Source organism: Rhamphochromis sp. 'chilingali' (assembly GCF_963969265.1).
Source record: "Rhamphochromis sp. 'chilingali' genome assembly, chromosome: 22".
Lineage (NCBI taxonomy): Eukaryota > Metazoa > Chordata > Actinopteri > Cichliformes > Cichlidae > Rhamphochromis > Rhamphochromis sp. 'chilingali'.
The window spans coordinates 28,776,478-28,793,399 of record NC_137950.1 but is presented as its reverse complement, the minus strand read 5'-3'; the positions used below and the strand labels follow the sequence as shown (position 1 = coordinate 28,793,399).

At 40.5% G+C, this 16,922-nt stretch overlaps 1 protein-coding gene across 3 annotated transcripts; it reads left to right on the top strand.

Annotated features, from left to right (window-relative positions):
- Positions 1–1,898: 1,898 nt before the first annotated feature.
- LOC308390978 (uncharacterized protein) lies at positions 1,899–14,115 on the top strand. 3 transcript variants are annotated; one of them, XM_080873387.1, is made up of 6 exons: positions 1,899–2,090; positions 9,718–9,863; positions 9,939–10,013; positions 12,225–12,768; positions 12,885–13,054; positions 13,227–14,115. In XM_080873387.1, the coding sequence occupies exons 1-6, from the start codon at positions 1,970–1,972 to the stop codon at positions 13,758–13,760; spliced, it is 1,590 nt and encodes a 529-aa protein (XP_080729513.1). In that variant the 5' UTR covers positions 1,899–1,969; the 3' UTR covers positions 13,761–14,115. The 3 variants fall into 3 exon arrangements, with proteins under 3 accessions (XP_080729513.1, XP_080729514.1, XP_080729512.1); XM_080873388.1 differs by lacking the exon at positions 9,939–10,013; XM_080873386.1 differs by having other exon boundaries at positions 9,718–10,013.
- The last annotated feature ends 2,807 nt before the right edge of the window (positions 14,116–16,922 follow it).

The following is a 16,922-nucleotide window of genomic DNA, read 5'->3' as shown; positions in this document are numbered from 1 at the left end:
CTGAATTAGGGTTCTTGGAGAAGTTATCATATTTAAGTGGTGTGTTAAATTAGCAGCCAGCGGTGGTGTTAATGTACAGACACAGTTACCTGGTGGTTTATTAGCAACAGACTAATAAAATACTATGAATTTCAGTCACCAAAACAGATTAATGAGCTTCTTTTGTGGTTATTATTTGTCTGATAATTCCATTAAAATGCTCCAGAAGGGACCAGCACCACATTTCAGTGAGGTGATGAATAGCAGACAGATGTGTCCTGTCACAGGCAGCTATAGCATAACACTGTCAGACCAGCCATGTCCCCAACTTTGAGTCTCACCATTATCCAGATCAGCACAGGCTGTCTCGCTCCCACCTTCAACACACAGCAGTCTTACCAGAGCAAAGTGGTCCACTGAGGATGCCACAGAACACCAGAGGAGCTCTGAGAGGATGCTTTTTACTGACTATACAGCACTATCATCCTGGACATCCCATCATCACATTTGCCTGTGATACAACGACTGACTCTGCCTACAGAGATTTTGAGATTGGAAAACAAAGGAGCAGCGGTGCAGACCTGGCCCCCTCTGCATCAGTGGTGCCAACCTTCAAATTCCTTGGTACCTTCATCTCCCTCAGCACGGCCAAACGTGTTTTCTGGCAAACGCTACAGACCACTGAGACCAAGAACAGAACACCAGCACCACAGTGACCCTCAAGACGCACCCAGGGACTCTGATCACAACCAAGACCAATATTCTAATTACTGAAACAAAAACCACTGTGAAACACATCATCAGTAATGCTCCTTCGCCTAGCATGATTGCATCTTACATCATTACCTTTATCTATTAGTTCACGCCCATTCATCTTAGAGATGTCACCTAAAGGAACAGTAAAGTATTTTTGTGCAGATATATTAATACTTTTAAACTAAGATTAATTGTGAAATTAATCTGGAATAGAAAAGTTATCCTGTTTAGAACTCAATTATATTACTTATTTAAAATTACAATAATAATAATAACATCGGATTCATGTTTTTGTTTTTTACTTTATTTATCACATTTTAGACATACAGTCAAGTAAAACAGGGATCACATAAAAGATGACATTGTGGTAGTACAATGAGGAACAGAAAGAGTGACAAGGACAGTGAGACAAAAGTGAGTACAAAAAATAAAATAAATTAAGGGGAACATAAATAAACAAAAGTTTGCAAGAGCCAAAATCAAGTTAGCAGTTTCAATTGGTTATAGATGTTAACAGTCTTGAGAGCCTTCGTGTTTTTTGATGAGGAGATTTTCCTTATATATTGTGCAAGTTCCATTTTTAATACAAGAAGTTCAGGCTTTCTGCCGAGGACTTTGCTTTTGTGTATATGAAATTTTGCCAAAAATAAAACCTAATTTATAAAGAAGAAAGCATCATTGTCCTTGTCTTTAAAATTATAATAGCCAAAGATAGCATCCTTATAGTACAGTTGAAGATTAGGGAGAACAGAGTCAGTAATAAACTTGTGGAAATCCTTCCAGAATTTACACGTAAATTTACACGACCAAAACAGATGAGAAACTGTTTCAGGTTGCTCTTGACAGAAGGTACAGTTTACATTTATTTCAGCCATAAATTTGGACAAATATTGTTTGGTAGGGTAAAACTTATGAATCAACTTAAAGGAAATCTCTTTAATTTTGTTTGTCAAGAAAACCCTTTGTGGTAAAGTCCAAACTTTTTTCCATTTTTTTGCATTCTGAAAGAGAGATCTTAGTTTGGTATTTATAGACTTATGAGAGGAAAAGCAAACATTGCCAAGAGAAGAATGTATCGGATTCATGTTTACACGTCTCCAGTTATAACGCATGATGTCATCTGTAGACGCGGGACCCGAGCAGCAGTGACGTGTAAGTGTGCGACTGTGATCTTTTGTGCTGACTCCGAAGGAGCCTGCAGTTTATTGTGAAGCAGAAAATATCTGCGGACACCATGAATGGAGCGGATTATCTGCAGCAGCACAGCGCCGAGAGTCTGTCCTTCGAAGAGATGCAGCAGATTAACCCGCTCGGAGTCCATCAGCAGCAGAAAGACGAGGGCAGCCAAACCTCCGGTGAGAATAACGACAGATTTAATGTGGAGGAAACGGGCTAGCTGCTAACACACCAGACAGGGATGGCCGTGTGTGGTTTTTTTCTTTTCACTTCATTAAATCAGTTCACATTATCCTGGAACAGCTCGTAGGACACAAGTAACACCGGTGTGAGTTAAGGTTGGTTATGAGGAGGAGTGCAGCGATCCAATCTTTCCCAGTTTCCGATCTGCTTCAGGGTGGAGGGCTGATTCTGCATCTACAGCTGTGGTCACAGGTTTACATCCACTCATCATGGTCACGAATGTCACTGTCATATGGAGTTAGAGCTGGGCGATATGAGATTTTTTCATATCACGATATGTTTTTTTCATTTCAGGCGATGATATCTATCACGATATAAGCCAAATAACTATATTTGTAAGATTTAAATGTGCCGTTGCTCACAAGTAAAATGTGAAATAATCAGCAGCTTGTTTTTATTTAAATATTTATTTCCCATAATAAGTTCAACAGGGTAGATGTACTTAAGGAACATGAGACTTTTTCAGATAAATAAAGGCAAATATTGCAAACTACACAAAAGGCAGCCGCTAAAGCGTTTAAGTTTCAAAATAGAACAAACGAAACAGACTAAATTGTCAATTCCACTTAGAAACAAAATATTAATTCTAAAAATAAATCTTAGTTTGTTTTACAGAAGATCAGACAAAACTGACTAACTTTTGTCAATATCAAATAAACTGAGAACTAAAAGGAAATTCTCAACCTCTCCTTGTTGTATAGCTGAGCTTTTCAAACAGTTTTAACAGTTACTTTAGTCTGACAAAAGCCGAATGACGAATTAGCGCTTCCAGTCAGAGACTGAGGCTACGTCCACACGTACACGGGTATTTTTGAAAACGGAGATTTTCCGTTTTCGTTTTAAAAATAATCCCGTCCACACATAAAGGCAGAAATGAAGGAAAACGCTGCTATGAACATGCCAAAGCAGCAGGTGGCGCTAGATTCCTAACCGTGCAGAAATGTTGGCCAATCAGAAGTCTAGAAGCCTCGGTGGGAAAAAGTAAACAAAGCTGGGGCATAGAAGCAGAACCGAGTCGTATGTGTGGAGGGACAGTAACTGTGTGTATATGTAAGCATTTAAACACTGCAGAGAGTAGAATTAACAGTAACAGTATTGTAGAAATTCATTTCACCGAAACAATAACGTGGCGCACAGTGTGACGCATGCACCAGTTTATTGTATTTCCAGACTTGCTTTCGGCACAATTTACAGTGCACGCTACTCTGTTTTTTGTCAGACTTGAAATAGCCGAAATACCTTCACACTACGGAACTTCTATGGCTCTTCCGTTCGACAATCTCTCCGGCGTTGGAACCATCATCTGTTTTCTCTTCGGTCACGCTCGGTTGATTTTTCTAGTCGGCACACTCATTTCCTCCATTACCCGCTGGCTGCTTCCCAAACAAACACACGTGCGGCTTGGCACTTGTGCTGTACGTAACAAGTCACGCGACGTGACGCTGCGGCTGTGATTGGTTCGGCTCTGCGCTACTTAATTTGGATTGGCTGACCTTTAAAAAAAAAAAAAAAAAAAAGAGGACAAGAGCGGCGAGGTCTATCGCGATAGCTTAATTTCTCTATCGAGTAAAAGTTATATCGCGATACATATCGTTATCGTTCTATCGCCCAGCTCTATATGGAGTTTATCTGATCTTTTTGCAGCGTGGAATGATTGTATTTTTAATGCGTGTTTTTTTTCCCCTCTTCATCCACACAGGGTCAAAAATATACATACAGATTCAAATATAAACATAAAATCTAAACTTTTGGTTGGTTAAATGTCCCTTAACAAACTGCACTTCAGCTTTTTGTTGTTTTTGTATCCATCAACAAGCTTCTGGCATAATTCTGACTGAATATTTGACCACTCTTCCTGGCATAACTTTTGTTTTTAAATTGGTTCGTTCCTTGGCACAGATCAGCTCTTAAGTATAGTCCTCAAATAGGGTTGAGGTCGGAGCCACGTAAATCCAGATGTTTAATGCTAGCCTGCTTTATCCATTTCAAAACCAGTGATGTGTTTGGGATCGTTCTCCTGCGGAAACATCCAACCATGTCCAAGCTTGAACCATCAAGCTGTTGATCTGATGTGAAGTTGAGGGATTTGGAGGTAGTTTTCCTTCTTAATTATTCCATTCACGTTGTGTTATATACCAGTACCACTGGCAGGAAATGGGCCACAGCATGTTTGACAGTCAGTCTTCTTAGGTTTGAATTCTTCAGCTCGACTCTTGTATTTGTGACCAAACAGCTCAATCTTTGTGTCGTCTGACCACAAAAGTTTTCTCGAGAAGGCATTTGGCCCGTCCACGTGGGCAGCTGCACATTTCAGTTGAGCTTGAAGGTTTTGATTTTGGAGCAGAGGCTTCTTTGTTGGTCGGTACCCTGTAACCCTGGCTTCACTGTGGACAGTTGTGCTGGTGTTACAGTAGTTTCCAGTTCATGGCAGGTATGAGCCTCGATGTTTCCTGGGCTGTTCCTGAACATCCTAACCATAGTCCTCCTTTCTGAGTCTGACAGTTCCTCAAGACCAAAGTGGTGACACGTCTGAATAATTTGTACTTGTGCGAGTGAATGTGAGTGTGAATGGTTGTCTGTCCCTGTGTGTTGGCCCTGTGACAGACTGGCGACCTGTCCAGGGTGTACCCCGCCTCTCGCCCTATGACAGCTGGGATAGGCTCCAGCGCCCCCCGCGAAGCTGAAAAGGATAAGCGGAAGCGAATGGATGGATCTCTGCAGATCCTTAAACATCCTGGTTTAAGCTGCAGCCTTAGGTCAGCTTCTACAGAGCACTGTTTACAAAAGCAGTCATCACAGCAATGGCTTCTTCCTCCAGGCTGGATGGACACTGAAATAACCCACTGTTCAGGCCATGTGCACATTGTACTACACAATTTGCACTTTTAAAATTAATATCTAAGGTTCATCAAGGTTGCACTCACCAGTATACAGACGTTTGTTATAGTTTGTATAGTTTTTTAAGACTTTCTGTTACTTGTATCCTCATATTTATGTTCTCCTTGTGAATATGTTGCTTATTTAAAATGGTTTCTTTTTGTATACAGAGAGCAAAGGGAACCAGAGTCAGATTCCTCATCTGTATGCACAAACTCGGCCAAATAAAGATGACTCTGAATCTGAACAGGCTTTGATCCTGATAACTTAAGACATACATTACAGCATCACTCATTAAAAGGCCAGAATCACCATGGTGTTCATGCCCTTGATGAGTGGATGGAAACTTCTGACCAGAACTGTAACCATAGCAGTGTTTTCTTCTGACTGAACACTCAAATTACTTTTTACTTGCTTTACAAGCCACATTCACACATTTACACACCACTTCTTACTGTGTGCCTTTGTGTGTCTGTGGAGCAGGGCATCAAATTAGCTCCACTTTTAAGGTGCAGCAGTCTAAGCACAGAAGCCCACGCGGTCTCTAAGGGCTGATTTGGATTTCTGTGGGGAGCTGGTGACGTAACCTACATAAGTGGCTGACATTTTTGCTGGCATTTACACTTGTGCTGGTGCATTATGGGTTAGTTGCAGTTTGTCCCGGTGTTTCATATGTAGTGCCAGCCAACAGAAATAAATAAAATACTGGGTCCTCACCTTTGTCAGAAAAACATGTTTTTCCCTCTAGTTTTCCCCCATTCTTTGTAGTTTCAGCATTCTCCTTCCAGGAATCTGCTGGTATTTGTGAGTCGTTATATTGATGCTGTAATTATTATTCCTTGTATCAAGACAGCGATTGTTATTCTCTCACTAATCAACAGTGCTGAACAGAACAACCACATTAGTTGGCAACTTTGACCTGACATGTAGTTACATTCCCCAGGAGGTGCATGTCAGGATTGCACACTTACACAGAGAGCAGAGACATCCTTCAGATGAGTCCTGTTTCTTCTTCTACTTTTATCTGCAGTGTCAATATTTCACTTCTGTCACTGCCCACAGCTCGTTGCCATAGGTGAGGGTAGCAGCATATCATAGGAGTGCACCAAACATAATGAGAAAGACAGGGAAGGTTATGAAAAAACCATTAGCAAATACACAAATAAAAGTTGTTGTTGTTTTGTTTGTTTTTGCAGTTTTCAGTTTACAAGTCAGGTCCATGCCAAATAGCGCTAATGGATATGTAACCATGACAATGTCATACAAAGAAAAAATGGACATGTTTCTCTTGAATTGGACTGAGTTATAATTTATATGCAGTTTATTTTTCCTAACGTGTGACATCTGTGTGTTCTTGATGGTTTTGCTTGTTTGTTTAAACTTCTTTTTTAATATGTAAGTGACCTCATTTCTTATGTTTGTTTGTTTTTATGCCTGTGAAGCTCTTTGAGCCTCTTTATGTGATTATGTATGAGGCAAATAAAAATGAATTGGACTGAATTGGATTTAGTGACCATTTGAATCTGTTTTTTTAAACGCACATATAATGCAAAACTGGGGGGAAAAAACTAAACTAAACTGAGCAGTTAGCTCAGGTGATGAATACAGTGGGGCAAAAAAGTATTTAGTCAGCCACCGATTGTGCAAGTTCCCCCACCTAAAATGATGACAGAGGTCAGTAATTTGCACCAGAGGTACACTTCAACTGTGAGAGACAGAATGTGAAAAAAAAAATAAATCCATGAATCCACATGGTAGGATTTGTAAAGAATTTATTCGTAAATCAGGGTGGAAAATAAGTATTTGGTCAATAACAAAAATACAACTCAATACTTTGTAACATAACCTTTGTTGGCAATAACAGAGGTCAAACGTTTACTATAGGTCTTTACCAGGTTTGCACACACAGTAGCTGGTATTTTGGCCCATTCCTCCATGCAGATCTTCTCGAGAGCAGTGATGTTTTGGGGCTGTCGCCGAGCAACACGGACTTTCAACTCCCGCCACAGATTTTCTATGGGGTTGAGGTCTGGAGACTGGCTAGGCCACTCCAGGACTTTCAAATGCTTCTTACGGAGCCACTCCTTTGTTGCCCGGGCGGTGTGTTTTGGATCATTGTCATGTTGGAAGACCCAGCCTCGTTTCATCTTCAAAGTTCTCACTGATGGAAGGAGGTTTTGGCTCAAAATCTCACGATACATGGCCCCATTCATTCTGTCCTTAACACGGATCAGTCGTCCTGTCCCCTTGGCAGAAAAACAGCCCCATAGCATGATGTTTCCACCCCCATGCTTCACAGTAGGTATGGTGTTCTTGGGATGCAACTCAGTATTCGTCTTCCTCCAAACACGACGAGTTGAGTTTATACCAAAAAGTTCTACTTTGGTTTCATCTGACCACATGACATTCTCCCAATCCTCTGCTGTATCATCCATGTGCTCTCTGGCAAACTTCAGACGGGCCTGGACATGCACTGGCTTCAGCAGCGGAACACGTCTGGCACTGCGGGATTTGATTCCCTGCCGTTGTAGTGTGTTACTGATGGTGACCTTTGTTACTTTGGTCCCAGCTCTCTGCAGGTCATTCACCAGGTCCCCCCGTGTGGTTCTGGGATCTTTGCTCACCGTTCTCATGATCATTTTGACCACACGGGATGAGATCTTGCGTGGAGCCCCAGATCGTGGGAGATTATCAGTGGTCTTGTATGTCTTCCATTTTCTGATGATTGCTCCCACAGTTGATTTTTTCACACCAAGCTGCTTGCCTATTGTAGATTCACTCTTCCCAGTCTGGTGCAGGTCTACAATACTTTTCCTGGTGTCCTTCGAAAGCTCTTTGGTCTTGGCCATGGCGGAGTTTGGAGTCTGACTGTTTGAGGCTGTGGACAGGTGTCTTTTATACAGATGATGAGTTCAAACAGGTGCCATTCATACAGGTAACGAGTGGGGGACAGAAAAGCTTCTTACAGAAGACGTTACAGGTCTGTGAGAGCCAGAGATTTTCCTTGTTTGAGGTGACCAAATACTTATTTTCCACCCTGATTTACGAATAAATTCTTTACAAATCCTACCATGTGGATTCATGGATTTTTTTTTTTCACATTCTGTCTCTCACAGTTGAAGTGTACCTCTGGTGCAAATTACTGACCTCTGTCATCATTTTAAGTGGGGGAACTTGCACAATCGGTGGCTGACTAAATACTTTTTTGCCCCACTGTATGTTAACATTCTTTATGTATTTATATCAGTATGTTAAATATATTTCCTGGGACGGAGTAGATTGCAGTCAGCTGTGTTCTGTCATCTTACCCCTCCCAGTTAAGTGTATAATCCTAGCTATCCGCCTATTAAGTCTGAGGTCATTAGTCATTTTTATTTTATTTTATTTTTATTATTTATTATTTTAATTTTTTCATTTTTATTTTTATTTATTTTTATTTTATTGTTTTTTAACTTTATTGCTATGTCTGGTTTTATTACTATGTGCATATTAGTATTGTACAGCACTTTGGTCTACCAGGTGTGTTTTTAAAGTGCTATATAAATAAATAATTGATGATGATGATGATTTCCGGGTCCAAACTCCTCTTCAGGTCCCAAACAAACACTGAGAGATAAAAACTGTCTAAATTCTTTCATCTTTAATAAAATGATCCGTGTGGCTGCTCTGCAATAAAGTTTCAAATCCAGGCATCCACGAGAAACAGGATTTATGAAGTTTGAAGTTCTGAAAAATTAAAAACATACAGCTCTGCTATCCAACATAAATGAAGACAGAAAACGAAACACCAGTGACGTTTGTAGGGTTGCTGAAGTTGGGCTAGCTGGTATATAATGTTGTGGTGGCTAGCTACAGAGCTATGGTTAGCATAATACAAACACAGTGAAGCTGGAGGATGAACGCCAAATCTTTATCCCATCGATAAAAATTAAGATGAAGGTTCACGATTTTTAGGGACAAATGCAATCACATGGCAGGAGAAAGATGCTCTAATTGGACCAAACGTCACTCAGGAGATAATCCATTCAGAATTAGTCATTAATATACTGCTGCATGGTTTATATTACTCATAATTTAAAAAATCCCGATCCTCAGCTTCATGTACCCATTCAAATCTTTGTTGGCCTCAGAATTATTTTTTTCTAACCTGATCAAATATTTGATGCCTGGCAAACTGTGAGCTGCTGGGCTGTAGTTACACCGTGAGGTTTTAAAAACTGAGCTTTAAAACAAGTAATTTTGTAATGGTTTTGTAATTGATTCATTCTTTGCTGGAAGACATAATTACACATTATTCAATACAATATATATATTTATGAGTATAACATATATATCTAATTCCATGGCCTGTACCTTTAAATTATTATTTATATGATGGCTTTGAAGCAGGAATTCTCTTATAAACTCTGGTGAAGCAAAGTGAAAAAAACCCCAACTTGTTTCACTTTCACAAACTCCTTCATCCTGACAGCATTTCTTTTAAAACACTCACTGGAAGTACAATGATAAAGCATTTCTTTTATTGCAGGCTAAAAGTCGACTAGAAACACAAGCTTGCTAAAGATTTTCACTCATCTCAGTATAGTTTCATTCTTTCTTCTAATTTCTATCAGATTCCTAGAATACTCCAGTGCTACAATTGCCTTTATAATAATTTAACTCCATGTGTTTTGCTGTTTTCTGCAGAAGTTCAGCAGCTGCTGGAGATGAAAGAGGATCACCCTGAATGGAGCCTCGGTCTGGACCAGCAGGACCGAGAGTCTCTGCAGATAAAGGAGGAACAGGAAGAACTCTGGACCAATCAGGAGGGAGAGCAGCATAATGGATTGAAGGTGACTGATGTCACCACTTTCCCATTCACTATTGTTACTGTAAAGAGTGAAGATGATGATAAAGAGAAGTCTCAGTCTTTGCAGCTTCATCAAAGCCAAACTGAAGACAACAGTGAGATGGAGCCTCTGACCAGCAGCCCAGCTAAACAGGTAAAAACAGAGCCTGATGAAGAGGACTGTGGAGGACCAGAATCAGAAGGGAACCTTGATACACATATTTATTTACAACCAAAAACTGATGTAAAGGCTTCAGACTCTTCTGAGACTGAAGTGAGTAATGATGATGATGACTGGAAGGAGCCTGTATCAGATTCTGGACCTAAAACCAGACACAGTGATGATGTTTGGAAGGTGAGCAGGGAACTTGAGTCAGGCATAAAGAGTCAGGGGGCATTTAACATTTTAAACAAATCCTTTAGCTGCTCAGAGTGTGATAAAGAGTTTCTCCAAAGGCAGTCTCTTCAAAAACACATGACATGTCATTCAAAATAATTATCCTCCAGCTCCAGCTTGGAAATTAAGAAATCTCATACAGTGAGGAAAAATGTAGAGTCTCAGAGGACAGACCACACCGAAGAGAAACCATTTGGCTGTAATGTTTGTGAAACAACTTTAAGACAGCGGTATAGTCTTGACAGAGACATGAGAGTTCACACAGGAGAGAAACCATTTGGTTGTGATATTTGTAGCAAAAGATTTTCATATTCACGAGATTTGAAAAGACACCAGAGTGTCCATACAGTAGAGAAACAATTTAGTTGTGGTGTTTGTTGTAAAAGATTCAAGCAGAAGATGCATTTCAAGGCTCACAGAAAAGTCCACACAGCAGAGAGGCCATTGGGTTATGAGCCATATAGCTGCGAGGTTTGTGGCAAAAGATTTAACCAAAACACTCATCTTAAGTCTCAAATAAGAATCCACACACGAGAGAAACTTTTCTGTTGTAAGATTTGTACAAAGAAATATAGACATTCTTCTACTTTCAATAAACACATAAAAATTCACACAGGAGAAAAACTGTTTAGATGTGATGTCTTTGGTAAGATATTTACTAATCACGAAAGTTTGAAGATTCACAAGATAGTCCATACTGGAGAGAAACCATATGGCTGTGGTGTTTGTGGCGAAGGATTCAACCGAGGAAGCAATCTGAAGAGACACATGCAACTTCATGTGGGAGAGAAACCATTTGGCTGTGAAGTGTGTGGGAAGAACTTTACATGATCTGAAAAACTGAAAAGACGTGAAAGTTAATGTAAAAGAGAAACAGTTTGGTAGTGCAGAAATTTTTACGTGACAGGGAAGTCTGAGACACATGGGGACATGTTAATAATGTATCCCCAGTTGTTCACATTTCCATTATTTTGTACAATTAATTGCTACATAAATATAAAACAGTGATACTAGTTGTACTTGGGGTAATATACAATCTATCATTGGTAAATTAGACCTCAGTTAATTTATATCAGGAGAGATAGTTGGAGAAGATCACCTTTAGGACTTTCTGTTAGCTTCCTGGAAGTCATAATGATCAAGAAAGCCACTATAGGCTTTGGTGACTAAATGGGTCCAGGGCTTGCAAAATCGCTAGCCCGACGTCCCGGAGCTAGCGATATCTCCGGTCGGGCCACCAAAATCTGTCTCAGCCCCGCCCGTTGGGTTATCATATAGCCCAACGGTTGGGGCTGAGAAAGATTTTGGTGGCCCGACCGGAGATATCGCTAGCTCCGGGACGTCGGGCTAGCGATTTTGCAAGCCCTGTGGGTCAAAGACAAGACTTTTACAAATTAGAGTGAGCCTTAATCCCACTGTGAAATGTATCTATTTCTGTGTTTACCTTTTAAAAGAATTTGTTTGACATGATTTGAGTTGAAGCAAACTTTCTTGGGAATATAATTTTATTTTGCACACAAACAGTTTTTGGCCTTGGATACTCTGCTATATATAGTTTTAAATAAGGTTTAATGTACTTAAACTTGGAATATAATTTTATTAATTATATGACCAACAATGTGAAACTGTATATAGTTTTTTTTGTTGCCTTATGCCCCTGTTACACAGGCCTAGAGACCAGTTGACTATCATCCTGCCAACCACTGGTCGCTAGGGTAAAATGTGTAATCCCCGACTGCTTGGCAAGTGGTTGCTGGCTGTCACGAGCTAAAATTAATGGCAAAGAGGTGTATTGTGTTGCACCAAAAACCTCATAGCGATTGCTTTGGTTGCTAGCAGATTGTTACCCATAGTTTGCATGGACACAGACACTCTGCAGACACTCAATAACTACTTGCCGAGCGGTCAGCGGGACTGGTTGGTGACCTTGAGAGCTTTTAATCACTTGACCTCTAACTGTAAATGCAGGTGTGCCGACAGCGCCAACAAGTCTACAGCCAGTCACCAAACATGATGCAAAAAAACGTGTCAAGATTCAGCATCCCGCCAATGGAAAGGAGGACTGCACGTAGATCCATGAAAGGAAGAGGGAGATGGCAGAAGTGCCTGCCTGCCAGTTCCAGTTCGGACATCACTCTTGCAACCTCTCAATACCAGAAGGACTCGGACGAAAACAGTGACCCCTCGCTGTCACTCATTGCCAACATGCCACACACAATGCTGGAGCCGGGCTCGTCAGCCAGCCTGCACGGACGTGTTGGCCACAGAGTTGTGACCGGGGAGCCAGAGTTGGAGATAGAGGATGAAAAGCCAATGGTGTCGCATTGGCCCGGGGTCAAGAAGAGGATCCGGATGGAGCCAGAGGCGACTCTCTCGCCCGAACAGGAAGACCACCTCGTAGAGTGGTTTGCAGCTCACCCGTTCTTCTACGACCAGACAGCACGCGACTTCAAGGACAAGCGCAGGCGAGAGCAGCTGCTGGATCAGAAGGCCGAGGAGCTAGGAGTTACCGGTGAGCTATGTCTCTGTAATTTCTGTTGATGCTCAGTATCTTAAAACACTCTAACGTTTTTTATCTTTTTTTAAACGGGACATTTATGTTTGTGTTTTTTTTTCGACTGTGCTCAGGGAACTTCCTCTGGGGGTGGTTCCGCAACATGCGGACCGTCTATGGTAAACTAAGGAAGAAGAAGAATGAGCAAGCAACACGACCACTGACAGCCAGGCAGCGGTGGACTTCAGATATGTTCAAATTCTTGGACAAGCACATGACCATCCGCAGGAGCAGCCTGGGAAAGGTAGAGTAATATGCCCTTTTGTTTGTTTGTTTTTTTCTCCCTTGTAGCTGCTCTGTTTAATGGCGTTTCAGGGGAAGTAGTTAAGCAAAAGTAAATGTGCTATAAAATGTCTGCACTTGCCTTGTATGCATTTGATATTTATGTTAATGTTTGTTTGCTTGTGTTTAAAAAGCTTCAAGGGGCACAGTCCACCAATACCGGAGTGGAAGAGGAGGAGGAGGAAGAGGAAGAAGAAGAAGGAGACGAAGAGCCTGCGAGGTCATCAAGTCGTCCTGGGTCTCCGTCTCCTGTTCCCTCCAGTCAAACCCCAAAGTTAAAGGGCAAGAAGGCCAAGCTCGCCAGCCGCTGCGTCAACAAGGCAGTTCTTCAAATCCCAAACAGCATGTCCTCACTGCAGACGGCTATGAGGTCCCTGCAGGTAGCTATGGAGTCCCTGCAGGCGGCCGTTGGGGGGTTGAGCAACAACCGAGTCATGTACTGTCAATACCTGAGCACCGAGGTGGGCATGCTCACAGAGGAACAGTGGTCAATGTTTCAGCAGGAGACTATGGGGATGCTTATTCGTTTCCGTACTGCCCGTCAGCAGCGGCAGCAGTCCGCAGTTCCAGTCCTCCTCCCTCCGGGCTCCATGGAGTCGATTCCAGGCCCGAGCAGCACTCTGCTCAGTAGTTCCTATTTCCAGTCCCGGCCAGCACCGCCCCAGTAGCCTCTGTCCCAGCAAATTAATTTTTTTATTGAATTTGTGAACTATTTCACAATTTATTTACTGATCATAGTTGAGTGTTTATGTTAATAAACAATCATGTTTCACTGGTACTTACTTCTTGATTCCTTGTATCACAGTAGTAAAACTTGTGCCTTACAGCTGCAAGACATTTTAATTGGCGCAAATTTTACTTTGAGGCGGAGAGTCTCAGTTTCTTGTCGGTGTTATGTGTAAACTTGAAAAATAGAAAAAGCAGATGTTTCTCATTATATTGTACTTTATACATGGACCATTGTGACCTTTAAATTCTTATATTCTAAATTTGAAATTAAAATTTCAATTTCTTTTCATGTGAGTGAACTATCTTGTATTTTGTATTTATTACACTGGGATATAGGGATACCAAAAAAGCTAAAAATAATTGCCTTATTCATTCAAATCTCTCCACAGCCACAAGTTAGCCTACCAGGTTAGAGCTCCAGCAGTGTTATAGTCATGCTTCAGGTAGACTCGCTGCCTTTTGTCATCATGACTTCCTGCTACGAATATCTTGCATGACTGCCTCGTCTCTCCAGGCTTTGGGGATAATGTGTTTGGCATTTTCCTCATGATCCAGGACTGAACACAACATTTAGACACATGCGGACACAATCAAACTGATGGCATTTGGCATTTGTTGAAGTTCTGTGGAGAGACAACAGAAGCTGTGGCCAAGTATCTCTTTTTTGTTTTCCACTATATTTATGCTTGACGAAAGTTGGTAGCTAAGGATTCTCTGGTGAACTGTCAAGCATTGACTGTCAGTACTCCGCACTCCATCAAGTGCCAAACTTCTTACTCACCTCCTGTCAACTGTCAAGGGTGCCTGGCATAGACGTGACACCATCTTCAGGGTGTCTACAGTGGCACCACAGAACAACACCAGAAATGGCGCTATACTAACCACAGACAGAAGACTAGAGTGCGTTAGCTGCTGGTAGTCACCAGGTACTGGGAGGTCGGTGCCATTTTGATGCCAGGTTAAAAGGACAGCTGCAGTTAGAAGATGTCTTTGTCAGGCAGACGATCTGCAGAAGCATGTGATACATGGCAGACTTAATTCTCAGGGATTAAACAAAGACAACCCTCTCCAATTCTGCCATCAAGTTTTCTTATTGAACTACTGAATTCAGCATGTTACCAATGCCTGAGGACAGCCATTACTACATTAAGGATGGAGAGTAAAAAGACATAATGAGATCTGAATTGTCCGGCAAGGTGAGTAGGACTGGAGTTGCTCTGAGGATCCTGCTACATATACCCAGTCTGGGTTGATCTCCCACCCACCAGGTGCTGATCACTGAAGAGTAGTTACCTGCCAATTGGTAGGGGAGGTCCACAACCAGCAACCAATCTGAGTCGATTCAGTTGCACAACCAGTCGCCAACCACCTAGCAAATGAAAATATGAACTTCACTTGATTTAGTGGTTGCTGGAGGTCATGAGTATTTGGGGCTGCCCACAGGTCTCTACACCTGTGTGACTGAAGCATTAATTTATCGGCAGCACTCGTGCTTACCTGCATTGTCAACCACCGAAGACACAATTTAAGAAGGAATATTAAAACACAAACTCGACATATTAGAAAGCCTTTCTGGCAGAAAACCCTCAGGTTTGATTTCTGCAGAAGGCAGCAGCTGTTTTGGGCTAAACCGAACACAGTGAGTGGGATATTTAATAAAGTTTAATAAAAATGCAATACTTGTTTCATTATGGATATAAATCAGCAGCACCTTAGGTAAAGCTTTACCAGTACCAGTATGTTGGATGTATCTGCTGAACCAGTGCTTATTTTGGGCATCAGGTTCACCTGGGAACAGTTTTAAACTCTGAACGACATAGTTTAGTGAGCAGAACTCGATATCAGATTAATTCAGTGGTGTATTTCAATGTTGTTAAAATTTAGTTTATAAAATTTTGATGACATGTTTTTTTTTTTTCATTTTCAAGATTTTTCATGAGCATTGTAATTTAAATGGCAAAAGCAGTGTAATTCCTCCAGCTGACTGAATGTATTTGTTAGCAACTGGGTAATCAGTCATGTATGTGTAATGTCAAAGAGTATGATTATGACTGTGGAGGACCAGAGCTCCCAACAAAAAATAAATAAAAGACTAAAACAAACAACTTAATTTGCCTTTAAAACAAAGAGTGCTAAAATAAAAGTAGGCATGAATTAACACGTAAAATGTGACCAGTTGATATTTCTCTTGTATTTGCTTTTTGTGTTTATTTCTCAGTTTGCTGTCCCTTGCAATGTTCATTTAGATAGATCTGTTTCATTTCTTTGTTTCTTGAAACATTTACGTCTGTCTTCTTTTTGTGATGATGAAATGTAAACTAGACCCATTTAAATTCTTAACTGTTGAGCAACTAAAATTCTTTATGAAGCAAAAATTCAAAATGTGTATGTCATGTTGTTGAATGCATTTTCTTTCATAAAACAACATTAAATACTTGACCTGTGTTTTGTAGTCACCAGTCTTCTTCTTTAATGGCTTTGTTTGTTTGTTAGGAGCTGCTGTATGGAGCTGATAAAAACTCCACAGGATACCTTTCAATAGAAGAGGTAATGCCTCCTTTCCCCCCAGCTGTTTTGAAACAATGTAAACATTTTCAAAAAGCAATGTTACTGATATCAACATTTAATGTGTTTTGTTTTTGAACTAGTTCAAGTTTTGAGGCTTTAAACTCTTTGCAAATGGCCTCATTCTAATTTTATTTACATGTTGTATTCCAACATTTGGAAACAAGTTTAAATAAAAAAAGTGGGTAGAAGAGGAACTGCATACTTTATAAACAGTGTTTCATTATATCTAATTTTATTAAATGGATGCTCAGTATAGTTACATGCACAGACCTGTTACAGGACACATCTTCAGAGGAAGATTTGAATATTTAAGATTAAAAATAGTATCCACCGGATTGTTTTTTTTTTTTTAATGCTCAAATTTGTATTTTGAAGAAATAAAACTGCTTCTTTTGGGGTGTTTTTATTCTTTAATAAAGAAAATAAATTTTTAAAAGTAATGACTGTGAAAATAAATTACGATTTAAGATAAACCGTTTTATTAAACAGCTAAGGATGCAGCAAAAGTAAAACAATAATTGTTTTTTTTACAT